The sequence below is a fragment of the Hoplias malabaricus genome, chromosome 2, assembly GCF_029633855.1.
Source record: "Hoplias malabaricus isolate fHopMal1 chromosome 2, fHopMal1.hap1, whole genome shotgun sequence".
Taxonomy (NCBI): Eukaryota; Metazoa; Chordata; class Actinopteri; order Characiformes; family Erythrinidae; genus Hoplias; species Hoplias malabaricus.
Genome location: NC_089801.1, coordinates 42,241,370 through 42,269,245, shown reverse-complemented (window position 1 = coordinate 42,269,245; position 27,876 = coordinate 42,241,370). Strand labels below are relative to the sequence as shown.

At 36.5% G+C, this 27,876-nt stretch overlaps 2 protein-coding genes across 2 annotated transcripts; one reads left to right on the top strand and one right to left on the bottom strand.

The window, feature by feature from the left end:
- Window positions 1-11,450, bottom strand: spink4 (serine peptidase inhibitor, Kazal type 4). The gene is made up of 5 exons (XM_066659704.1): window positions 11,440-11,450; window positions 1,640-1,744; window positions 1,513-1,544; window positions 536-648; window positions 1-96 (listed from the first exon to the last, which is right to left on the bottom strand). Exons 2-5 carry the CDS (start codon window positions 1,680-1,682, stop codon window positions 51-53), a joined length of 234 nt encoding a protein of 77 aa, XP_066515801.1. The 5' UTR covers window positions 1,683-1,744; window positions 11,440-11,450; the 3' UTR covers window positions 1-50.
- mttp (microsomal triglyceride transfer protein) lies at window positions 5,791-23,719 on the top strand. The gene is made up of 18 exons (XM_066659703.1): window positions 5,791-5,929; window positions 7,569-7,756; window positions 8,289-8,432; window positions 8,561-8,668; window positions 9,168-9,284; window positions 9,383-9,522; window positions 10,270-10,420; window positions 10,897-11,054; window positions 11,474-11,642; window positions 12,078-12,185; window positions 12,971-13,183; window positions 14,750-14,961; window positions 15,233-15,330; window positions 15,410-15,531; window positions 16,791-17,018; window positions 17,791-17,915; window positions 20,227-20,397; window positions 21,322-23,719. The coding sequence occupies exons 1-18, from the start codon at window positions 5,869-5,871 to the stop codon at window positions 21,467-21,469; spliced, it is 2,661 nt and encodes an 886-aa protein (XP_066515800.1). The 5' UTR covers window positions 5,791-5,868; the 3' UTR covers window positions 21,470-23,719.
- The last annotated feature ends 4,157 nt before the right edge of the window (window positions 23,720-27,876 follow it).

Genomic DNA, 27,876 nt, shown 5'->3' with positions numbered 1-27,876 from the left:
GCTTTTGTTTTATTTAATCTTTATTGTACTCAGGAAGCACAGGAAGAGAATCAGCAGCTGCTGTCCTTCATGACTAGTATTTCCATTTTGATTTTCCTACAAAAGAGCAGAGAAAAAGAGTCCTATTAAGAGGCCTTTGCTGTTTTATTCTGAGAAAAAATAATAGCATTTTCCTAATTACCACTATTACAGGCAAATGCAAATATAGATTTTATTTCAAGTAACACATAGTTTTTTCCACAGGCTGCAACTGTGAATGGCTTTGGAAGTATATTTTCTCTTAGAAAAGTTTGATAAGACTAGGATTTCCTTATATGGGCACTAGCATAACTGCAGCTTGAGGCTAATGTCAGTGACGCTATAAATAATCTGGCTCCTTCACATTATGAAACAGCCATTATGTTGTCTCCTAATGGTCTGGATGTATCAGAGATTCTGTCCCAAACATGTTCTAAACATGGCCACCCTATTGTGGGGGACCCTGCTATGGAGTACAAAGTGATACACTCAGGGATAACAAAGCAATTTAACTCACAGGCTTTGCACACACAATGCACATTCATTAGCATATGTGTTTCCGTCTGAACCACACACAGGAGCCATGTTCAGGGGACATGCCAAAATCTCAGCCATGCCACTACATGAGGCCTGTACAACACACAAACAGAGAGAGAGAGAGATCTGAAATATTTCATTCTAGAGAAGCTGACAAGTCAATCCGTGTTGTTGACAGTGGAGGTGAGTGGAACCTGACGTCCTCCTGTAAAAGCCCCTCACTGAAATTGGGGACAATAAATGGTGGGGGGCAGCGGACAGTGGAGGTGAATGGAACCAGATGTCCTCCTCTAAAAGCCCCTTACAGAAAGAGGACAAAACGGTGGGGGACAGTGGACAGTGTTGAATGGAACGAAACGTCCTCCTTCTGCTTTTTAGGTTTTTTAGAGTAATGTTCCAATCAATCATTTTCTCCACTGATTTTTTTTCACGATGCATACTAGTCATTATACTGACACCTATAGTCCTGGATGTGTTAGGGATTCTGCTCTAAACAAACTTTTAAAATGGCTGTCACATGGTGGGTGACACACTTTATTTGTTGTTGTTGTTTTTTTTAAGTAAGATGAAGCAGTTTGTTAAAAAAGTGTAACAAATGCTGAATGAAATAAAAATACATTTTCACTTTCATAAATATTGTTTGTAATATTGAGTTTCTGTGATCAAAATGACTGATTGCAACTTTAATGCTTGTTATATCATTTGAATACAGTCAAGCTTGTTGTTAATATCCAAGCAAAACCTTGTATCTCCGTTTTGGTTGTTTTCCATTTGAAAAATGAAGTGTAAAAATTCACAATGAACTGACCAATAGAAATGTTCCAAAGTGGCTAGAAAAAAAATGACGTTTTCCATTAAGTTCTGCTATATTCAAGATGGTATTTGCCTCCTGTTACATTACAGATTTGAAGCTATTTAACACTGCACATGAAACAAAAAACAGCCTCAGATACTCACCTTCCTCCCAGAAAGTCCCGACCCCTCAGACCCTGAAGACAGGTTGAGTGTATTATTATATAATTTAAGCTTTTTGCAATAGTTTTAATATAAACTTAATTAAAATTTGTGAAACAATAACAATTACCTGCAACGAGGAGGATCAACACACACAACACAATCCTGGACATTCTGACATAGTGACGCAGCTGATACAGTAGGATTTATAGCAGGTGGGTGGGAACTCACACACCTGAGTACACGTACACACACACAAACATAAAACAGCAACATACTCTTTAACCTTCATTGATAAGAACGTTTATTACCAGCACTTGACTCTAAATACACAGGGTTATTCACCATAGCAATTCACTGTATTAAAGTATTTAAATGTAATTTAACAGCAACTGCAAATTATATTATTTATTATAATAATAATTACAATACAATAATATTGTAATAATTCAATAGCTGTACAAAGGAATAACTTTATTGCTTCAGTTTACAGGAAAAAACCTACAAATACTGCCACCTCGTGGAGGCTCAATAACACAAGTCACTCGCTCCGCAGCAATCACTCTAGAGTCTTCCCCTCTCTCTCTCTTTCAATTTCTCTCATTTTCTCTCTTTCTTTCTGTCTCATATTCATCAGACACAGAACAAAGGAAAACTCCAGGTGAAGTGACAGACTCCTAGAAACTGTGGGGATGTAAGGGATTGTGTTGTGATAATGGTGACCTTTGATTTGCTGGTGTCAACAGTTTAAGTCCTTAAACTCAGGGGCTGTACGTCACTTCCTGTGTATTCCACTAAAACAATATAACATTTATTGTAGTTACCAAAACTAGGAATGTTTTTGAATAAATCTGAATAATTATTGAATTATTTTTGGAATCAGTTTCATTCAATCAAACAACCTAAAACATATTTATCACAACTTTCAGAACTTATGACCCCGCCCACATATATTCCATATAAATACAGAAAGATTGTTTGCTCCACACATTCAAGTAGTGTTTAAAAAAAAAAACTCCTTTCTGAAAACAGAGCTCTAAGTAAGCATGTTGCTATATGAGTTTGGAAAATTATTTACCATTACTTCTGTGGACTGGAAACTTTATTAAACATTTACTCCTTTTTCATTTATTACTGTGTATGGACTAGATTTACATTCATAAGGTAAGGACTTCTGTAAAATTTCACCCAAGACTGTATATCTGCTCTCACTGTGGATTTGGTCAGTAATCTCATTTCCTCTGAAGAACTGTATTCAAATGTAGAGAGTAGTGAAATAATTAATAGCTTTAGCAGATTTCTCCTTTTGTCATAGGAATAGTGGTTATGATCAGTGAAATAAAATTTGTGCATTTTCTATATTGTTTACTGCTGAGTTAGAGGGCTTGGTCTGAACCAAAACAGCAGGTGTGGAACGTGCCACAGACAAAGGAGGTGGTCTTGGTCGGGATCAAAATGTATTTACTACAACTTGCCACAATAAATCTCTACAAAACCCAGACATGTATACCATGTAAACGGTTTGTCTGAGACCTGTCCTTATATCAATATGGTTTGCAGTGCTGCGTGGGGATGCTATAATCACTTGAAGAAAGGAGATTGTATGTACAGTTTCCCCACCAACGAGGAGGAATAATTGTTGGTTGAATTTAGTAGATGCAACCTACTTAATAATACAAAAACAAATATGTGAAGTAATCGTGTTAAACACTATATTTGAATGTTTCACACAAACAGCAAACCACTGGAAGGCTTGGTTTGCTGGAAAACACTTTAAATTAGAGCCCACTAATTACTGGGTATGTATGGAGTACGTAAGCCATAAGATAAAATAAGTACTGAGTAAAGTGTATGATACTAGAAATATGTGGTTATTACTAGGTAACTTACAAACATTTTACACATAAGGCACGTAACTATGCTCCGAATCCATTGTACGTCTCAGCATAATTATAGATTACAAAATTGAATTAAAAGTATGACAGTTTATGCAAGTTACTATTACTGTCATTCTTTATAAATAAGGAATGCAGCTTCTATTTTGAATTGACTGTAGTTGTGAATGTACTTATAGATCCTTTAAAATTATTTACAGTGCACCTACAGAGAAGGACATGGTCAGCTACTTTTATTACTGGCACTAACAGAGTTTCATGGTGCTTTGTACTCATTAGGTTCAGGACATGTGATTTACCACAATAATCATCAACACATACTTCTGAGATATTTTACCCTGTTTAGCCTATATGTATTGGGGTATTATATGTACATAGCTGAAACTCTGCTAGTGCCTGTAATGAAAGTAACTGTCCATGCCCTTCTCTGTATGTGCACTGCAAATAATTTTAAAGGATCTATAATTACATTCAGAAACACAGTGAATTCAGAATAGTAGCCAAAAAAAAAAATACTTTTAATTCATTTTTGTAATCTTTAATTATGCTTAGAAGTACAATGGATAGTTATGTACCTTATTTGTAAAATGTTTGTACGTTACCCAGTAATGACCACATATTTTTAGTATCATGCACATTAATTACTCAGTACTTCCTGTACTTACCCAGTAATTAGCGGGCTGTAATTTAAAGTGTTACCCTGTTTAATAATCTCAGATACACACTACTTCCTATTCTACATGATCACAAAAACAGTTATGTTCCTTATGATTGTGGACATTTAGCCTAGTTTGTATTAGAATATAAATCCTCATTTCACCTTCTCCACTCACAAAATTGAACAAAAACTCATTGACACGACTTTCTTCTGTACATGGCTCTGGTCCAGACTTTCATGTGTGAAAATGTAACTTTAGTTAGCATCCTTAAAAATGAACAAAATAATTTAGATTCAGGTTTTAAAATGGCCACAACAATTTTAACGGTGTTCATGTTAGAATCTTAAAACCTCCATGAACATGTGTAACACTGTCCTGAAAACCTGTATGAATCTTTTTGTGTTACAAGATGCATATAAACCTGATCAGTGTGTTTTGGCTTATGAATTAGACTTAAGTGACTCATGGATTCCCACGTCTCTGAGTGATGTAACTCTATCCTTTTCACTTGCACAGGAATCAGTTCATTGATTAATTGTGCGAGAGCATTATGGGATTAAAGGTCAACAGGACCCAACCTGATGACATTATAATGGTCATAAAATATTCAGGTGCCAACCTGGCACCTTCAGACAATGATTCATGGGTAAACTGTACTTAGGGGGACAAACACTTCTGCTAAATGTCTTTCTTTTCCTGCTGCTGTGTACAGAGATTCATTCATAAAACAACGAAATATATAGTCTTTGCCTCTGTATCTGTATTATTTATACTAAGGATGCACATTACTTCATTTATTCATTCATTCATTGTCTGTAACCATAACCGCCTATCCAGTTCAGAGTTGCAGTGGGTCTACCAGGAATCGCTGGGTACAAGGCAGGAATGCAAACTGGAGGGGGCTAGGGACGTAAAATTATATCAGAATTACATCTGTAACCATGTATAAATTTCAAACCTGATTTTTATAACAGTATTATAACACGTTATTTATGGTTTATTTTTTCCAGATGCTAATCTACTAACAATTCCGAGAAAGTTTAGAAATGGTTACCTTTGGAACAATAGCTCATATCTCTGTGATGTAGTTATCTCAGTACTGGATGGAAGTTAACGGAACAAGTCTTTTTTCAGCTGGTCTTTTTGCATTCTGGAGCTGTTTTCCTGGTAGCTCTCTGTCATCAATGGATTTTTAGATAACTTTAGATAATAAATCATACTAATAGCTATTCTCATGTAAATAATTTTACAAAGCCATATTCCAAGGCAGATGTCTATTTCCATTTTCCAACACTTTATACAGTTCACATCAGTCCACTCTAAAGGACTGTTAATGTTTTAAACTTATAATCACATCAGAATTCTCCAAAAATTGATGGTAGTCTTCTTCAAGGCCTGCAGTGTCAAGGCCAATCTGTACGATGTTGTTTGTTTATTTTCAATTTGAAAAGGATTTGGGAAGTGCTAACAGCTATAGCTAAGACCTCTTTAATCAGAGACTCGGGGAAGAGGGATTTGATCAAATGCTGATTGATGGGCCTTATGAAGGCTGTATAAATGCTTTATATCATGGCCATGGTGAAGACCAGCACATCCAAATGCTCCCTTTGGGTTTTTAGTTAATGATTACTGTAGCACGTACTTAGAACTGGAGCGTGGAGTTTGGAGTCTGCCCTCGGTTTAGATAAACATCAAGCTACAAACGCCTGCCCCCTGCTCTGTTTCTCCCCCTCTCTCTCTCCTTCTATCTTTCTTTTTCTCTCTGTTCCCGGCGTTAGCCTCTCTTCTGACTCTGAAAGCGCACAATGCAGAGGCTGCTGGCCTTCTTCCTCTGTTCCGCTGCATTTTTAAATGTCTCCTCTGAAGGTATGTGACTGATTTCTGGTTATGTTTTAGTTTTTCTAAAAATGCTTTTGTTAAATTAAATACAACCGAAATTAGCTGTAGATGTAAATGCAAAACTTTTTTAAGGAAAATTTTTATGATGTTATTATTGTTTCTATTGTTAGTGCTAGCTGACCATGCTCGATTCATTCAGAGCAGTGATTTCATTCATTCTCCCTCATTCATTCATTTTAATTGATTCCCATTTAAAGTCTGTAAATAGTAAGTGCCCAGCAAATTAAATTAAAGAGCACCTATGGCTTATTTGGCTGACAACTTAAAAATAAAATCAAGTATCTCAATTTTTCATAAAATTTTTCATTTTATGACATAGTTTGGAAGTGTCATCCAATCTTTACACTGTATCCGAAATGGACCAATAAAAATGCTCCAAAGTGGCTTGGACCTATGACTTGTTCCAATGATTTCCACTCTGTTATTTACAGTTAAAGTTTTGGAAATACTATTACCCATGATAATTATATATTATAATATAGAAAAAGTAATCTTTACATTATATAAATAAAGGCAGAAATGTGATATGAATTGAAAAATAGTGATTTGTGGATGTGATGAAATTGTAGAATGCCACGTCAGTATTGACAAGGTTGGACTGTACTGATAGTAATAGAGAGATACACACACAGAGAGAGAGAGAGAGAGAGAGAGAGAGAGAGAGAGAGAGAGAGAGAGAGAGAAAGAGAGAGAGAGAGAGAGAGAGAGAGAGAGACAGAGAGAGAGAGACAAAGAGAGAGAGAGAGAGAGAGAGAGAGAGAGAGAGAGAAAGAGAGAATAAAAATATCCATAGCTAAATATATTTACAGATTATTTCAGTAATAAAAAATGGAGTGGGATTATCTTTAAAATGGCTAAAATGACTTTATGGATGTGTTTATCGTGTCCTTCAATAATCACAGTCAAACCTGCTTAAAATCATAGCACTGACCTGTGCAGAGGCAGTATACCACACACTAATTATAATAAAAAATAAAGAAGAAAAATGTAGGTTTTCCACAACATGGGCCCTTTAGAACTCAAAGATGAAAACAGCAATCAGTGTTTAAGTGCATCAAGGGCCCATTATCTAGTACCCACCCACTGCTGCAGATATGAGCACATTACATTGCTGATTAGCATGCTTAAATGCTTAATCACTAAAACAACAGCTATTTACCCAAGCTAGCCTCAAACTCTTCACAGAGTCTGTGAGTAATTGTTACTGATTTATTGCAAATGAGTCAGAAATAGACATTAAAAAAGTTTGCTCTAATTTTTACATTTCAGAATAATACGGTTTATTTTCATGGTAAAAAATTACATTAGCTCAAAGTTGATATTATTACCCGGAAGCAAAGAAGTGTTCCAATATTACATTAAATAAAACAGGTTCTTTTTAAAAAAGGGTTTGAATGCTCTCTCTCTCTCTCTCTCTCTCTGTCTCTCTCTTTCTCTCTCTTTCTCTCTCCCTCTCTCCTGCTATTGCCTCATTTCTTTCCCTCCCTCCCTAAACCTAAACCATCTTGAGTAAACATCACCCAGCATCTCCTACTGAGTGTATAGCGTGTGCAGCCTCAGCATGGGGTGTGTGTGCATGTGTGTGTGGGTGTGTGTGTTGTTACAGGTGTGAGTCTAGGGCCGAGACTGGATGATGGACGAATGTACAGGTTCCACTATGAAGCAGAGGTTGGGCTTAACCGACTCAAAGGAGCATCCAGAGGAACTGTAGGGTTTCGTTTCACCAGCCAAGTGGACATCAGTCTGATCTGGAGGAATCCGGAGAACCAGGATGACCAGCTGCTCCAAGTCCAGGTCAGGACATACACATCACAAAACAACCACATCTATGTCTAAGGTCACTACCATGTTGAACGCCAACAATCGGCTAAAGGGGTGTCAAAACCCACTGTACATTTGGCTACAAGGCAAGCCTGAGCAAAAATATAATGCACACAAGCCTACACTAAAAAAAATTACTCTGTGAAATAACTTATTTAGTTTCATCAATGGGCTTAATTAAATGGACCAATTAAAGAAACATTAGGTAAGATTTGAGGTAAGATTTACCCCTGACAGCAACGACAGAGGCTTTATTCTCTCTATAACAGCTCAGTGGAGCATCACAATGACTTTGAAGCTGTTACTTTAATGTAAGAATATCATGTAATGTTCCTTTAAATCATCTACATCCAGAGATAAAATTTGAGAAGGGGTACATGTTACACAAATCATATCTGGATGAAGATTATTTAATTTCATTCAGCCATTTGATGTAAAATTAAGTAAATTCAAAAACTGTATCTATTGCTGTCTATCTCTCTCTCTTTCACCCTGTCTCTGTCAGATCTCCAATGTCCAGATCCAAAATGTGGCCCAGCGTTCACAGAAGAACAACATCTTCCATGGCTCAACGGCAGAGAGCATTCTGGGTAGAGTGAAGTTTGATGCTCTGCAGAGGCCCTTTGTGCTGCTCTGGAGAATGGGCAAGGTAAACACAAAGAGACAAACAAACATATCACATATCTATAAACATCAGTCTTCCAGTATCTATTGATGAGACACTGTTGCTAACTGTGTAGTGTGGGGTCATCATGGCGACCTGTTCCCATCTCCCAGGTGAGGAGCCTCTATACCCACAAGGCAGAGCCTATGACCATCAAGAATCTGAAGAGGGGCATGGCCAGTATGTTAATGATGCAGCTTAAATCTGGAAAGATTTTGGAGGTGACTGATAGCTGTTACTAAATCATTTTAATAATTGGATAATTTTCATAACTTTAATAATTCTTAGGTAATTCATTATCTGTGAATTAAAAGTTCAAACGTACTTATTATTATCATATTTTGAATGATTTATGTTTAGTATGGAATTCTATGTTGTAGATACTGATACTGTTAACTGAATAATATAAAACTGTTCGTAGTAGATAACAAGTCTACACTAAATAATTTTAATTAAAAGCAATTACTGAATGTTTTAAAGTGGTTACTGAATAATGCTGAATAAATACTGAATAATTAGCAATGGCTCCTGAATAATTAATAATAAAATCATATCTAAATGGAAAATAAGCCTTTTTTTGGACCACAATTAAGCAGATATTTATGTTGCTTTGTAAATTGGTATTTGCTATAAATACTGACTGAAATTAATTTATACAATAATAAATATAATAATACTTATATCATTGATAATGAATGCTGTATTTATTATATATTATAGGCCGATGCCTCAGGGAAGTGTTTGGTTGAGTATAAAGTCACTAAGGACATGGTGATTCGCACCAAACACGTGGACAGCTGCAAATCCCAGGAGCCAGGCTTCACCACCCACAGCCAGGTGTGGTTCAGTCACACCACGTGAAAGTATGTTGTAAATAAATATGATGGTTTTTGGCTTATTCTAATCATTATTATTTTCACAATTATTATTGTAAGGTCTTGGGAGTGAGTGGGAAATCCTCCTCTGTGACGGTCATCACTCTTCAAGATGGCTTCATCAAATCCGCTGTTGCAGAGGAATCACACACACTGTCAATGAACGCTAGGCACACCACTGCTGTGAACATACAGTCCAGGTGAGATAGATAGATAGATAGATAGATAGATAGATAGATAGATAGATAGATAGATAGATAGATAGATAGATAGATCATATTACCATATGAAAATCGACGTAGCTTAACTTGCTGAATGTTGCTGAAGTGTAGTGTGAACAAAGAAAATGGTTTAATGTAACAGACAAAGTGGGTGTGTTGTACCCTTTGAAATAAGCCTAGCATTGCTAAGGACATTACCTGGGATGTTACCATGGAAACAAGTGGAGTGTAAACATGGAAATGGCTGGGTTTTGTACTTTTATGGTACAGTTATTTCCATGATAGACTCAAGCACAGTTGCTCTGGCCACAAGTTGACGGAAAGTCTAATAATTTAAGCATGTTAATTTGTCAGAATTCTGCCAGTTGCATTCTAATTGGTATCTGCCTCCTCCTACATGTCATGCCAAAATAGAAGGTTTGTGCAGTTCTGGTGAAAGGTACCAAATTTGCCCCAGATGCTCACAGCCATTTCCACAGTTACATCACCGTCATGGAAAGGCTGGGTTGTAACCATGGATAGAGTAGTATTCCTCTGAAACATATTTCTGTAACACAGTACTCCTTAAGACAGATTTAACACTGTCCATATTACAGCTGTGCCTAATCAGAATTAGACAATACAATCCTCAACTGTTTCCAGATTTAAAATTTGATTTAAATATGGGAGAGATACAGAGGCTAATGTTAATATTAAAACGTCAACCTGTATCCTTCTGTCTCTCAGACAGTCTCTGTCTCTGCTGAAGCTGGACTCGGGTCCATCTGAAATCGCAGGTAAAGATGTTGGAAACGTGGTTAAGAGCCTGGACCCCAAACTTCTCTCAGTCGGTGTCATCATAGAGAAGAGCAAGAGCCACTGTAAAGCATGTCCTAGTGTAAGTCTTAAGTTACAGTCAATAATAATACATGTTATTTAAATATATAAAAATGTTATTCATGTTGCTTTACAAAAAGAATATTATTCAATTAAAGGCTAAATTGAAGGTGTATTTTTAGACAATGTGTATACTGAGTAGCTGCATGGCCTTGGCAGTTAGTTTGTGTTTAAAATGGTTTTGGCATATCTAATTTACCTACATTTTCTTTAGGGATGCACCAATTTTTTTTATTTTTTGGGCTGATACGATACCAGTCCATGCTATGTTCTGGCCAAATTTCAGCCAATTTCAGCCAAGATGGTAGCTACTACTGCTTTTAGTTCAGAAGAGATTTGTAGTTAGCATGTTATGCTTATTGGCCATTATTTGATCCTAAGATGTAGCTACATTAGCTGTGTAGTTTCATTAATTAAACAGAAAACTAGGCAAATTTAAATTAATAGATTTCTTTAATTCTGGATGTGTGTTTACAGCTGATGGACACATGGAAATCTGTCCGTGGTCAGTTGGAGCCAAACTCTTTGTCCAAAGCCACCGCTCCTCGCAGTTTTCTGACACTAATCCAGAGCCTACGCTTGGCCAACAAGGCAGAGATCCTGAAAACACTAAAAAACTGCAGCAAAACAGCTCTGTAAGAGTCTTTAACTCATACTTTCATTATCATTATTATTCCATTTTACCTTTCCATGTTCCAATAATTTTACTGTTTATTCTCTACTGTCCTCATAAACCATGTTATTTTTCTATTTTCTTCCATATTATATTTATTATATTTACTTCATGGCCTTAAAAAGTGATAAATTGACCCAAGCCCAGCCCACAACTGTGCTCTTTCATAGCTATTGTTGTTAGGTCAGAAACACTTTAGAGAAAAGTCTCTTTCATCGTATTGACAAACTACAGAACTCAGTATATACCATGAGGTGTTGTTTAAAATAGGTTTAGTGCAGACACTCTGAGTATATCCAGGTCTCCAGGTGTCAGTACAATCACAAATACATAATAGAGAAAATTACTTATTTTGTGGGTTGTTTTTTTTTGTGTGTATAGCCCTCAGCTGGTGGATGCAGTGACCTCCGCTCAGACGTCCTCATCCCTCTCAGCCATCTTGGAGTTCCTGGACTTCAGTAAGGCTGAGGGAATGACGCTCCAGGAGCGATTCCTCTATGCCTGTGGCTTTGCTTCCCACCCAACAGAGTCAATGCTCCAGGCCCTGCTGGTAAACAAAAACAAAAATATAAACACAATCACAAAACCCAACAAAGAGCTCCAGATCTTACTGGTTAATACATACATATAAGTATGAGGAGCAGCTGCCCATGAGCCGAAGGTTGCCATGCCCAATGCCAAATGTGGGCTAGAGGGGATATAAAGCCCTGCGGTACTGGGCTGTGGAGTATTCCATCTATGTTCTCTGGAATGATGGAGCTCCATCCCATTTGGGAACTCTTTCAAGATCAACCTCTGAACTCACTCATGTTTATGTTTCTGAATGCCTTAAAATCCTAACAAGATTTTGTTACTGCAACAACATGATTAAAACTCTTAATTTCAGAAGAAACATTGATTATTAATTAACATTATTAATCACAAGTGTTAAGTGTTTCATGTAGCATAGGATTCTGAAATTTAAATGATGTGTTTATTTTTGTAGGACATCTCTAAGGGCGAGATTGGCAGCATGGAAATTAAAGAGTCAGTTGTGATCATCATGGGAGCTTTGGTGCAAAAGCTCTGTCAGAAGGGAGGATGTGATCTACTAGTGAGTCTCTCTCTCTCTCTCTCTCTCTCTCTCTCTCTCTCTCTCTCTCTCTCTCTCTCTCTCTCTCCCTAACACACACACAAACGCACACACACAAACTCTCATTCTGATGAGATTCAGATTCATATGATTCAGAGATGTCTTCCTACAGTTTGCAATTAACTGATTCCTTCACATTAATGGGTCAGGATTATAGTCAAAATTGAAATTAATATGAGTTCAATCAGAATTAAATTGTATGCCCAGAACAACTAACCCAAATGTGAACAGATTCAGAACGTATTGATTCAGTCTGAAACAAATCCAATCTTTAGTGAATCAGGCTGAAATTAATCTGATTAATTAGTTCGAATAAACCTGAAACAAAATAAACCAAATCTCTAAATATAATATAATATAATATAATATAATATAATATAGTCCCCTCCAGGGTGTATTCCTGCCTTGCGCCCGATGATTCCAGGTAGGCTCTGGACCCCCCGCGACCCTAAATTGGATAAGCGGTTACAGATAATGGATGGATGGACGGATAATATAATATAATATAATATAATATAATATAACATAATATAATATAATATATTTTAAGTGAATATTTAAATTAAATGTGTTGCAGACTGCAATTAACCCGACACAAAGGAATCATATGAATCATGATAACAAACTAAATCAGGCAAGAATAAATTCAATCAAATGAGACATACCTCAATAAACTGGATGTAATATAAACAAAGGCCAATGTTCTGACTGTGTGTGTGTGTGTGTGTGTGTGTGTGTGTGTGCAGACAGTAAAGAAGGTGAAGCAGCAGCTCTTGTCGGGTCCGAACAGCACTAAGGATGAGGCTGAGGTTCAGATGTATCTTCTGGCCCTAAAGAACTCCCTCCTTCCTGAAGCGATTCCTTTACTGACGCGATACACTGAGTCAGAAACAGGAGCCTTCAGCACCATTGCCATTACAGCTCTGCAGAGATATGAGCCTCATCTCATCACTCATGAGGTTCGAATAAATATACAGCTCTCACAACATAAAAACATTCACATATCTCATTAAACCACACAAATACATTCACTTCTTTCATTAAACATCACAATCGTAACTCTCACTAAACAGCACACACTCACAACTCTCACTAAAAAACACAAAAACATCCATATTCTTCAGTCTTATTAAACATCACAAACACACTCACAACTCATTAAACAACACATAAATACAACTAATGAACTGAGCTAAAGAGTAGTATGTTTTGTTTCGTAGTTCCTGAATTAACCAATTTAAGCTCCATCGGATGGGTCCCCCTAGCATGGATGGCCATTTTTAAAATATACATTCTGAAATCAGCCATATTTTATTTAAATGGTACAATGTTAATTATAGTTTTCTTTCCATATTAGCAACATTAGCCTTGTAACTCCTCTAATCAGCCACATTTGGACTGTATATCTGACTTAATCTTGCCTAAGGCTGATTAGTTCTGGTAAACGGAGACCTGCACTGGAATGCAAAGCCAGGGGGACACAGTCTTAAATTATCCAGCTAACTAAGTAATCCCCCTTCCAGAAATATGCCCTGGATCAGAGAGATGGAAGCACCATCTCACTGTCTTTCATCCTTATTTCTGCTTTTGTGTTTAGCACAAACATCCTGGTACTTCACATACAGAACCAAATTAAGGACACAAGCTAATAACTCAGTATACATAGATCTCACTACCTGATAATTCAAATGTAGTCCATAAGCAAAGAAATATGCTTTTTTCATTTTAGCACTTAGGCTAATAATTTAGCCAGAGTGACTTACAGGATCATGTTACAGATTTAGGCCCATATGGTTAGGAGTGTTCCCCAAGGACTTGTTGTGAGGTTACCTGGGCTTGGAGTTAGGGTGACCAGATGTGAGATAGTAAAAAAGAGGACTAGTGTCCTGGAGGGGCGGGCTCTTGCCCCTCGCTGTTGTATGTTTAGTTGAACCTATGTGTGCTTTTAGGTCCTTTACACCTTTATTTGCTACACATGGGAAAACATGGGAATTTCTTTTTTAATTCATCCTTACATTTACGTTTCGGCATAGCTGCTCGAGATGAGGGTAGGTACATGAGCTTTGTCTGACGTACACAAAGACTACTGACGTGCAGACTGACCAATTAAATGTTTACAGAGAAGGTTATTGACCAATAGCTCGGTAGCTCTACAGTCAGGCCGTCCAATCCGAGGATTTTAGGCTACTTCATCACGCCCCCTTCTCACTCAAGCAAAACCAATCGGAGTAGGGGAGGACGGGACTAGTTTGTGAACGAAACGCTTCTCGAAATTCTATGTAAGCTCTAGAAAAACAAAATCCTGGACGTTTGTGAAATTCCACCCTGACGGTTTTTTAAGTCTAAAAAAGATGGGAGAACCCTAGTCTTCTGCATACATGGAAGCATTAGTGCCAAACTAATAGTGTCATACAAAACAAGCAAACATCAGACTTCTTCAGACAGCGCAGACTTCTTGGCTGATCACCTTTGACACAGAATATGCATTTTAATAAACACAATTTCTCCATCTCTTTCTTGTGCAGGTGAAGCAGGCGCTTAACCGAGTTTATCATCAGAACCGTCGCGTTTATGAGAAAAATGTTCGTGCAGCAGCGGCCGATGTGATCCTGAGCAGTGAGCCATCGTACATAGAGGTAAAAAACCTGCTGCTCTCAATCGGACACCTGCCCCACGAGATGAACAAGTACATGCTCTCTAAAATACAGGACATCCTGCAGTTCAACATGCCTGCGAGGTGAGTCTACTGATAGTGAGTACACTATACAGACTCAGGCTCTACATGCAGTACACTATATTAAATCAATCTGACTTAGTACAGGTGAGTCTGCACAGGTACCTTACTTACTCAGGACAGGTGAGTCTTACATGAACAGGTGTGCTATATACAGAGAGTTCCCTCATTAGTGGTGAGTCTTTAGGGCTGTTATTGACATAATATTGACATAATAAGAAGCTGTATGAGGTGAGATTGACTAGGCCTTTTTCCTTCTCTCTGTGTCTTGTAGTAAACTGGTACAAGAAGCCATGAATGACATAATCACTCACAACTATGACCGCTTCGCCAAGATGGGCTCGTCCTCTGCCTTCTCCGGCTTCATGGCCCGTAAGTTACCCCTGCACTCAGGACACTTAAGTGCTTTACATTACCTTGCACTTTTGTTAATACACACATTGTCCTGCAGGTGGCACAGATATGACTTCCACATACAGCTTGGACATTCTCTATTCTGGCTCCGGGATCATGAGGAGAAGCAATATGAACATTTACGGCCAGAGCAATGGCGCCCTCCTGCATTCACTACAGGTACTACTCCATCACTCAACTCACTGAGCACCGGCTCTCCAAGTCCTTATTGGACAGTCAGTCTACTTTTGGCTCCACCCCTGGGCAGTTACATCCAGAGATTTATAGCTTTGTATGGAGAGATATCTAAGAAGAATCTCGACCCTCTAACTAAACGAGTCCATATTTAGTCACATATCCTTTAATTGTCCACACTGTGACCTGTCTCCTCCTCATTTGTGAGATCTCTGGCCACTAAGCTCCAATCAGAGCCAAAGAAACTCAATCACAGTGTCAAAGGAACACTCTACACCTCGCTGCTGATTCCATCAGATATAAAATCCAACCCATCAGCTCCTCAGGGTCTAATAAGAATTCACATTACAGTTTTTTTAAGACCCCAGCTGCTGTGATATAAGATTAGACCCGGGGGATGTGTTTATGAGGCTAATAAATACGCTATTAGGATAAATGCCAGCTCTGATCTGCGTTCTACTCTTGCTGTCTGTAAATTCAAACAGGACATGTACTCACTGCTGTAATGTGGAGGTCAAATTGCATACTGTCTGCTCTAATATAACTTTTAATCTCAAGAAAAGTAAATAATTATCACAGATGCTTGAAGCATTCAAAGTGTCCAGTGAGCCTTTAAAATTCTTAAATGTGTTTATCTAAAAAAAGTCAAAATGCCATAGACATTCATTCATTGTCTGTAACCAATTTTCTAGTGGAGCTCACCCAGAATCATTGGGTGCAAGGCAGAAACATACCCTGGAGGGGGCGCCAGTCCTTCACAGGGCGACACACACACACCCTGAGCGGTACCCTGGAGCCTACTGTGCCACCGTGCCTCCCTTAGAAGATACCATTTTGTTTTTATTTTATTTTTGCACATTGCATTTTGAAGTTTTTGTGTGCAAGTTAGCTTAAGGTTTTAATGGCAGCATGAACTAAGCTGAACCAAAGACACTATATATTGTTCCGATGGGAGCTTTTATTCCCCTACATTCACCTCTTGCTATTAGCCAGTGGAAAGGGTACTGTAGGGATAGGGAAGTATAAATTTAACAAAAATTGTTTGGGTAACAAGTTTGCACAATGAATGAAGTTTCATGCCAATCATTATGAAGTGCAGTTATTAGAAATATTGGTGCTATTGCGAAAGTGGTCTTAATTTTTTCTCTAAAGGGGTATGAAAAAGGTCTTCAAAATTTTTACGTATTTTACAAATACCTGCACATACCCTGAACATTTGATACATACTGTACTTGTCTCCCCAGGTTGCCATCGAGGCCCAGGGTTTAGAGTCTCTAATAGCTGCCACGCCTGACGAAGGTGAAGAGGACCTGGAGTCCTTCGCAGGGATGTCAGCTCTCCTCTTAGATGTGCAGCTTCGCCCTGTGACTTTCTTCAAGGGTTACAGTGACCTCATGTCCAAAATGTTCTCCATGTCTGGAGACCCCATTAATGTGGTGAAGGGGCTCATCCTGCTTACTGACCATTCGCAGGTAAGAAACATAAGTGTCTGTGTGAGGATTTAAGCATTAGCTACATTAGCCTTAAGAACCACTAGGTAAGATTTGGTATTTTTGCTCCTGCGCTCCCTCTACAGTTGCAGAGTGTAATTCACATGTCAAACATGTCAATGTCGGTCTAACTTATCTTAGCCAAGTGACTACATCTGAGGTATGGGTGAAAGTTTTTATTGTCATGCCCATAGTGACTTATGATTAATGTTAATAAAATGTGTTTTTCTTTTCCTCCAAATTTAATGGGAATTCTAAGATAAATGCTAATGCTAAAATGAAATAATAAATATAGATTATTAGCTTGAATAGAGTAGAAGATATATGTATAGATATCAGTATGTGTGTGTGTCTGTGTGCATGTGTCAATTTATTATTTTGTTGTTAAACATTGTTTGTCCTTAATACTCTGTTATCAACATTTTTGACATTTTTGGCTTGTTTGTCATCACATTTGTCTGTCTTGTGTACTGACTCTTTATCCTGCTTGATTTGCTTTTCAGTCATTCATTCATTGTCTGAAACCGCTTATCCATTTTAGGGTCTTGGTGGGTCCAGAGCAATCAAGAATCACTGGCCTTAAGGCTTTTAAAATAAATACATTTTACAAAAAATGAAAAGAGATAAGGAATAGTTTGGATACATGTTTCTTATGTTGCGAAATCATTGCTAGTATTTTTTTGTATTAGCATAATGTAGATAGACACAGGTATTGCTACATTGCAGAGCTTTGCTAAGTGAAAATCTCTTTCAGGTGATCCCCCTTCAGTCTGGTCTTCGGGCTGCTGTTGAATTCCAAGGTGGCTTGGGCATCGATATCTCCGGAGGAATGGAGTTTAGCCTTTGGTACCGAGAGTCTAAGACTAGCGTCAACAACAGGTACAAAGCTAAGCCCCAAGTATTTGGAGCTCCTTTAATTTTGGGACCAGTCCAAACATTGACAGGCTTCTATCCTCACCTCCCTTTTGATGGCAGCTGTTGATATAAGTCTGTGGAGCTTATCATTTAGTCATAAATTCTCTGGAGGGGCTAGTAGTGCTCCTATGATCTTGTTAGCAGCCTCTGCGTTACTCCTTTAGCTTCTGGCCACTAGCCTGGGAATATTAGCTAGCTAAGCTGGCTAAGGGTTCGCCAGGAAACAAATGCACTGGCCAGCAGGTGAGAGAGCTGTTTTTTTCTGGATAAATATAGGTTGCCCTTCAGTAATGGAGGACAGGAGATTTAGGTTTTTGATAGAAAATATCATGAGGTTTGCTTGTTTCTCTTTGTTGGACGCAAGCACTTGGAATTGTATAATGTGGTTTGATGTAGATGGAACTACGGGCTGGATTTACAGTGAATAAGAGGTGAGGGGTTAATCCTTTGTTATGTGGATGGTATTTCTAAGGGCCGTCTGTTGTTTTTTTCCTGCTACTGCCAGTGCCCTGGATCGGCAGGAACAGGTGTACGATGCAGGGAAATGAGTGCTACCTCATTCACTAAGGCACTTGCTCTCGGACAGACAGACAGACAGGCAGAGGGAAGTGCTATGTATAGATCGAAATAAACTGCAACTCTCTAAGGTCCACAAGCTCAGCATGCCACCAACAAACCAACTTATTGCTTTGGACATTAACAGTGAAGCAATGAAAACAGACAAGTAAGAGATTAGCCAGAATTCTACATAAGACCTCTAAATATAATACAATACAGACATATAGATAGGTACTTCATTAAATGCATAGTTCACGAATTAAATCATAAAACACTTTTTATAAAATTCAGAAGATGTTTTCTCGCAATTTGCTAGCTCTCCAGTCTCTTTGTGTACTTGAAACCGGTCTAATGTGTTTACAAAGCCCCAGTGTCTGTAAATTAATGAAAAAAGAAGTGGTCTCTGTCCGGTATACTCTCTCTCTGCGCTCATGGCAGAGGCATCTGGAGTTTTTAAGACAAAGGACAAAACTCCAAACATTTAAAACCATGAACCAAAATGAAGCTCTATTCCTGCTCCATAAGTGGGTAATATTGACTTTTCTTTGCATTTTCGGATAACTTAACGTGGACATGTCTCCAAACTCGGGAGATGGCTAACTGCATTATTGAAAGTGCTACAAATCTAAATCTAAACAAATCTAAAGCTGGAGTTACAAATGAGTTTCTGTGGTAAATCAAACAGTGAATTAAAACTTACCTTCTTCAGGTTTAACAGACAAGTCAGCCATGTACAAACAACAGTCGTTATTTTCCCTCAAACATACTTTTCCACCTTAGAAGATGCAGAATTTAGAGCTGTATTTCCTGACATTCATAGACTTTCCCTTTATGGCCAATTTAGGTTTCTACGTTAAATCTATGCTGCAAGCAAAGTGTAGGTCCCACGTAGACGGAAACCTACAGTGTAACCTGACGTCACCCCTGCAGAAATGTAACTGTGTGTTGCGTAAACACAGACCTCAACAATTGTGATTGGTCGGATGAAAATGGGTCAAGTTGAACCAAGGAGTCTCCAAACAGAGACACAGACCGCAGCACTTTCACTGCCAGAGATTTGCTCAGATGTTAGTTTGGACGCCACAGGGCGAATACAAAGGTTAAACACAGAAAGAATTTGAATGTCTACTTTGTATTTGTTTCTTTCCTGGTACCACATGTAAACTACGCTCTATTACAATTAGCGCTCTACTCCCTAAAAAGTACACTTCAAAGATTTTTAAACAAATTCTACTACACCTCTACATCGTGTACTACATAGGCTGGAGATTCAACCCTAGTGTTGTGATAGAGTAATTGCAGAGACAACAACAGACAAGTACAAACACTCACAAAAGCACTTGCGCAGAGTACAGTGTTACAATTATACAATTATACATTGATAATGATGTTTGCCTAAAAACAAAACACTCTGCAATACCCTGTAATGCTTATAGACTCCACAGAGTCATTCTGACAAACTGTAATACACTAAAGGGGGGTGATGGCTTTCATTATTTCTATGCATTATTAAATATACAGGCCCTAAGACAGGCTCATTTTTCAGCACCCCATCATTTGTCTAGTCTACTCTCTATAAAAACCTCCTTACTTTCTGAAGAAATGCCCAATCAGTTTTAGGCATGTTGAGTAATCACAATGTGGAACTCTAAGGGTTCTATAGATTGTATTGGTTGTGTACTGTGGTGTATTACATGTCTGATATGTCTGATCCTAGGGGAGCCCTGGTGGTTGTGGGTAATGTGACAGTGGATGCTGACTTCCTGAGTGTTGGAATGGAGGTGAGCTTTGATATGGAGGCAGTGCTAGACTTCATCACCACCGTCCAGTTCTCCAAGTATCCCTTTCTCGTGTGTATGCAGATGGACAAAACCACATTCCCTTTCAGGTACTCACCACAAACATACACTATATACCACACACACTGTGACACACACACTCAAACCTATACTGTATTACATACAATGAAATACACATTGCACCATACACTCAAACATATACTGTCACGCACTGAAATATACACTACAGCACACACATTCATTTACACAGTTAAATACACAATGTACAACACACTAAAACATACTGGAACACAGTGTACCATACTCATTCAAACATACATTATGAAACCTATACATTCCATACAATAAATATTTGCATTAAGTGCTATCATGGACCTGGAAATGGTGTAGGCTTAGTCTTGGACTGAGATTGCATTCTGCTGTGGTGTGCTAAACGACTAGTGCCTGTAAGCTGCCCAACTATGCGCCTAAACAGTGTATTCTTATTTGGCTTATTTTTTCAAACGTTTCTGTTCCACCAAAACCAGTGACTGAAATTTGCTCTCTCAAAAACCAGTTTTTCTCTTCAACACGTGTGCACTGTTGGGCTGTGCTGAACTAAACTGTAATACTGTATAGGTGTTAATATTTTCAAATGGTTTTACAGTATGAAAAATATGGATACTGCCCATCCCTAGTCTCAGTGGTGAACTGCTATTGGAAATTCAGATTTACTCTATGTTAGCCTTAATCTGGGTCTGGGAGACTAGACTTGAGAGCAAATTAAACTTAAAAATCACCAGTGACACTGTATCACTCAGTGCATGGCATTTGAGACAAGGCTTAACCCAACCCTGAAAGTCAGTACTTGGTCCCCACTTCAATTTACTTGCTACTAATGACTTGCTTATAGGCTATTGTAGATAACAAGTTAAAAAAAAGCTTACTCAATTATAGTCCTAGCACCATTTTGCCCAAGAGGAAAATTATGCATATTTTTGTTATCCTAAGTACAAGTTTCTCTTTATTTGCAGAGAGTCTGTGTCCAGAGTGGAGAAGCTAGCATCTGGAACCCCCTTCTCCTGGCGAAGGAGCAGAGAGAAGCTGATTCCAGGTTCAGAGTTCCCACTGCATCAGGAAAATTCCAACATGTGCAAGCAAGTGTTTGAGAACAGCTGGTAGACACTAAATTAACTAGTTTGATGTTCTAAAGGATTGGATTAAACTGGATAAATTCCTTTAGTGTGTGAGAAAATGTTTGTTTGTTTTTTTTTTTTTTTGCACAAGCATTAACTGTACTTTAATATTTTACAGAAAACTAACATTTGTTTTTTTTATGCTAAGACTCAAAGTAGACTCCTAAGCCCTTTTTAAGCCAAATGTCCCAATGTATTATATTACAATTTCCTAATAACTCTAAGCAATAATAATGCTAAGAATGATAAGGGTGAGTAAAAAGTGCTGTGCCAGGAAAGGTAGGAGTTAGCAGCAGAGAGAGTTAGCAGTAATGCTAACACCATCTTCTAGCATTTGTTACAGTTAGCCATGTTAACAAAAGCGCTATGATAGCTGTGTACTAGCTTATAATTTTAGTCACATAAGCAGAAACCTATCGAAGCAAATATGTCTCATCCGACTTATTACATCAGAAATATTACCATCTTTGAATTTGTAGCACTGAATTTTTTTGCACTGAAATTATGCATCTGAATTTTGTTGCTTTTGAATTTAAGTCTTCAGATTTACACCTCTGAATATTTTGCTTCGCAATATATTATGTGGATATATAATATGTGGAAACATGAATTTTGGGATATATGTCCTATGGCATTTTTATTTTTTAGTTGTCAGATTCTCAAGAATCTGAAATTGATATTACAGAAGGTGTAGTACAAATATAATATCCCAAAGTGTAGAGTTTAATTCATAAAGTTGTGTTTGTTTAAACACTGAATGTCTTTGTGTATATTCACAATGTCTGGTTATTTCTAATATTATAATTATTTATATAGAAATTTGTGATTGGTAGATTATTTATTTGTTGTAACAATGCTTTTTGGCAATAAATCTTATACCATTGAAAAGCCTGTTAATTTCCCTTTTCAATGGTGCCACATTTGTAAGGAACATGCATTTGTGGGATGAGCAGTAGAGCTGAGTATTTGGGTTGCACCCATGAAAAATTTGTCAAATCCTCTCTGCCAATGCCAATTACATCATACAACCTTTGTTTATAAGTAATTTCTTCAGTTTTATTTGTATAAGCTCCATCTCTCAGTGCTGTTCAAATGAAAGTCAAATGTCCATATGTTTAAATATGTTCAAAAAGAGAAAGGCTTTCATGGGGCGTTCTAACTTTTTCACATGACTGTATCCCCACAGTTCATGTTTCCACATTCTGTCATATCACATTTTATGTCCACAGGGCCATTACAAAAAAAATTTCCACAGTAAAATTTTTTCATCTTCAGGATATCAATAGTCTGTTATATTGTGTCTTTAGTGAGCCTTTCAGATTTTTGAGACAATTTGAAAATAAAGAGATAATGCCCAATGAATTAACCAAATGCATAATTTCCTCACACATTCTATCATGTCCAATGCTATTTTTATAGGGCAATTATATAAAAATTCATTTGTCGAATTTGAGCAACTTCGAAATATATTGTTTGATTTTTTTAAGCTTGAATTTTTTAATCTGAATTTATTAACCTTGAATGATAACTGTGAAAATGTGTTCTTGAAAATTCACGAGTTCAATTCAAGAGCAATTATATTCAGATGCAAATTTGCGAAGCGAAATATTCAGAGGTGGACATCTGAAGACTTAAATTCAAAAGCAACACAATTCAGATGCATAACTTCAGTACAAAAAAATGTAGTGCTACACATTCAAAGGTGGTAATATTTCAAAGACTGATGAGACAGATTTGCTTCCATAGAAACCCTCTGCTGGCTGGATGCTAGCATTTTTACATTTGTATCATGCTAATGAAACACTCTTAGCCAGTTTAGCCAATATTTGTGCTGAAGAATAACCATTAAAACATTCATATGCAGGCATTATTTATGAATAAATATATTTTACCAGGGAAAATTTTTTTTGTATATTTTAAGCTTCCCATAACCCAAAAAGTTGTAACTGCTGTTATTTGTTTATGATGTTATATCAGGTTTTACAGATGCTCCTAAGTTATTTATTTGGTCTGAGCCAGTTCTAACACAGATCAAACAAGAAAAAAAAACTCACTGTATGTTTACAAGCGCTGTATGATTAAGCACAATCTTAGTTTTTGAAAAATGGGGGAAATAATTTGAATTTTATCAGACAGCGGTGCCTTAAATTATGTTTTTTTTTTAATGTGTGTATTGGTGTAAATATTCTTGAGGGGCAAATTTTTAAGCATGTTAACATGAAATAAATAAATATTTAAAGACATTTTACATGTTTGGACACATTGTCTGATTCCTATGTCTTATTCCATAGTTTTTAAAAGGTTTCCTTCTCATATACCTTGATGATAACAGTAGAAAAAAATATATAATTTTCACTTAGGATAAATGTCAAAAGATTACAGGATTTTTTTTTCCTTAAAATTATTTTGAACAATTTCTTTTGGGCCATTAATCATAAAAAAGTAATAATAACAAAAAATGGAGATTTAATGTTTTGTTCCATCAACAACAATATTTTTAATGTAAATCTATAGCATGTTTTTTAAAGCAGGTGTTAAGTTGAAAAGTTGCAAAAAAATTGGTGTTGCATGGTGCCGCTAACACACACAGCCAAAAAAATATATATAAAACTGTCCTGTTTACAGTTTTACGTTAATGTTTGTTATAAATAAAATGTATTATTATCAAATGTATTAACAGCTTTACACAGTTTGAGGCATGCAGATAACACCTTGCTAATTTTGTGCACAAGCAGATTTCCTATTCTTGTTAGCAACATTAGCCATGTAGCTTAAAGCAACAGTGCCAAGCACCAAAAAAGCTATATGTCTGTTAGTTTCTTAATACACTGCTCTATACAGTTAATAAACAAATGATCTATGCATACATGATGCTAGTAGCCCTGTAAATACATGTCTTGACTGATTCTATATTCAAAATAAACAATGTTTTTAGACTGTAATAACACTCTTAAAGAGATACAGAACCTATATGTCACATTTGACCCATAGAGGGGGGTATTTGCCTTAGTACTAGGCTTAAACAGACACTTTTGCATTGATTTAAAAATATATTAAGCTATGAACATATATCAGTAAAAACCCTTGAGAACTGGACATATATATATATATATATACACAGTACTGTGCAAAAGTTTTAGGCAACAGAGATTATGAGATTTAAAAAGCTATTTATCTGAGCAGTAAGTGTTTATTTGCTAAAAACAAACAAACAAATAACAAATAACGCCCAACATTAGAATAAAAACAAAGAACAGTAAGTCCAGTAAGTGTGATATTATATATATATATATATATATATATATATATATATATATATATATATATATATATACACCTTTTCCTACTCGTGGTCTGAATATTTTGTTCACAACCTCAGAGATATATATTTTTTATTAAAATATAAATAAACACATGTGACCAACTATCCCTTGGTTTTGGGAAAAGTTCTTGAAAATATATTTTTGGCCAAAATAAAAAATACACAAAGTACAACAGTGAAATACATTTTAATCTATGACTTTGCCCTTAAATAAACGGTCAAGGTGTTTTGGAAATAAATAACATTTGTATAAACTTCTTTCACATGATTTTAAATATTCACACCTCACTGTATATTTAGAAAATGTATTCAAACATCATAATGTAAAATATTATATTTATTATTTTCACATTCATTCGCAATATTTACTGTCTTTTTATGGCTGTATAAAATGCTTTCTCGTGATCTCTTTTCTCGTCCTCTCCCATCACCCCATGCTGAGAGTGCGCGCTCCACATTCCGGTCGAACAGCTGAGCGCGCGTAAACGTCTGTCACTCGCGCCGTTGCAATAGCGACCGCATCAACAAACGGTAGGGGGCTCAGGTTACGGCACACGGACTCACTGGGCATCTTCCTCCAAGCCCAGGATTTATGGCCTTTAATGGCTTCACATACAATGATCAGTCCCAAACACATATTACACATTATACATTCAAATTATATTACTCCGAAAACTGTTTCCTAGACAAATATTGAAATTAGCTATTTACCTCTGTGGGGAAATAACGAACTCTTTTCTTGGACTGATCCACAGAGCTCCTTACAATGAGATTGGTAACATTTTTACCTTATTCGTGGATGAGTACCATCAAATCCTAACAGTCATATTTCCCAGCATTTTAAAACCTTACCAGAAAATTATAACAAGATTATCCTCTGGTTTAATCAACACAGTCATAATGTTCAAGATAATATGCAGTGGACAATGAGTCAGTTTTAGCATGTCGGTTTAATCCAAAATTTTCTCCCGATTCCACTGTAATTTTCCTACAAAATTCCATCAATCCAGTCTTCTGTCTTCTCTCTACCAACTAACCAATACATTCCTAGGGACTTCCACTACCTATTAAGTTGTCCATTTTGGGTTTCATCATCAAACCAGGAAGGTAAACTTTCAAAATAGCCTCCATCATCTTCCAGAACTGTGCACTGACCTTCTTCACATTTCTGTGACAAGCGAACATTAGCAAGCTAATCATCTCCTGATTGCTACAGCCAACATTCATTCAAATTAATGTTGTTACAGTGGCAAAGTAGACCTTCCAAATCTTATATTTACTAGCAACAAGGCTAATTAATTTATTCAAGAATAAACACATTTGCAGCTCAGGGGCACCAACTCTCAATCAACAATAAAGTTAGCATTATGCTAACTGATTTCTACTAGCTTTAAGTCATTATTTGGTTTACCAATGACAGAATATAGTTCAATTTAGGATTGCTTTCCATCATGCTATATCTGGACCATGGCTGATAGCTTTGTTCTCTATTTACAAAAGCTTTTTATGAAGCTTGCTTATGAACATGGAAATTTCTCTTTAAAGTGCACTGTTATTGTTGTTCTGCAGCCTGGTATTTTAACTACATGGTTTGAGAATAATTTCTGGGAAAACTGTAGCATGCTAATGCTGCTCAAGGAATCAAAGCATAAGGCCATTTAGTGTTATGCTGACTGCCCAATATTTAGCATTATCCTGCCTGCTTTGATTCAGTGCTAGCTGAATTAGCATTTTCAGTTCATGCATTTATAAACATTTGGATAATTTAGTGGTGGCACAGTTTAACATGAATTATAGAATAAACTACATAACAATAAATTAAATCTATGACAATACAGATGAAAATAATACAAAAGATAAAATAATATATTTGCAGATAAAATCTAAGCTACATTTAGAGGGAGTTAAATTTGTGGAATCTTTAAATGCCAGTTCTTGCAGCAACGATTTTTAGTGTTGTGTTATTCGAATAATTCTTACATTAATATAAGCTGCCTTTATTGATCAAACTGATTTGCAGTTTTGAAAAAATATATGCTTTTAAAATGAATTATATTACTATTATACTGTCAATTTCCCTAAAAAGTGAACCTTCAATAAATGATTAAATTGCTGAATCCAATATGCCTTGGTAAAAAATGTATAATTCTTCATAAACTCTACACAAGTGCTTTTTAACAAATTGAATGCTCTCAGAAGGCAAAATGTTGATTATGTACAAGTAAATATAATGTTCAAACTAATTTAACAGACACTTTAAATGTTTGTTTTACTCAAATAATTTCCTAAAGATTTCAAATGATTTCTCAAGCTAGTTAAGCCATTCATGTAAATGTAGTATACATCAGACATGTACAGATCAGATTATTTAACGTATAATAAAGCAGACACAGATTTTATGAATGATTTAAAGCTTAGATCACATAAATTTGTTCACTCTCTGCTGAAGATTCCTTTCTGGTTAATGATCACTCAGAAATGCAGACTGATGAATGTCTGTAGTTGATGATGGATGACTGAATTAGACATGTGGTGGGGTAATGTTTAATTACCTCCCTCTAAATGACATGGAAAATAACAGTGAAATATAATGTGTAAAAGAAAAAAAAAATAGTTGCATTCAACTTAAGCTTGTAAATCAGACTTTATGAACTTCGACTAAGAAAACAAATAAAAAAATAAGGGAATTTATTATTGGAAAGTTGCTCTACACAGGTTAGCATAAGATGCCATGTTGCCACAGATAACAGTAATACATTTTTTCTTCTCAACATTTAAATAAAATTAAAAAAAAAATTGTTTAGCTAATTTAAGTTTGAAAGAAATATCATATTTCCCTAAATATTGCTGTTTTGAATACTTTCACTAATGTTATGTTTAGCTGGCTAATATTGTTATTTGAGGGCATGTTGTTTTCCACCTTGTAGCTTGAAAAATGATGTAGATCAGTGTTAAGTTGAATGCAACAACATGACAAACAAACATTTTTTAGGTTTTGGAACAAAAAGCACATTTCAAACTGAGTTAGTTTGTGTTGGTAACATTTACATTACTATGAATTTTTTTTGTCA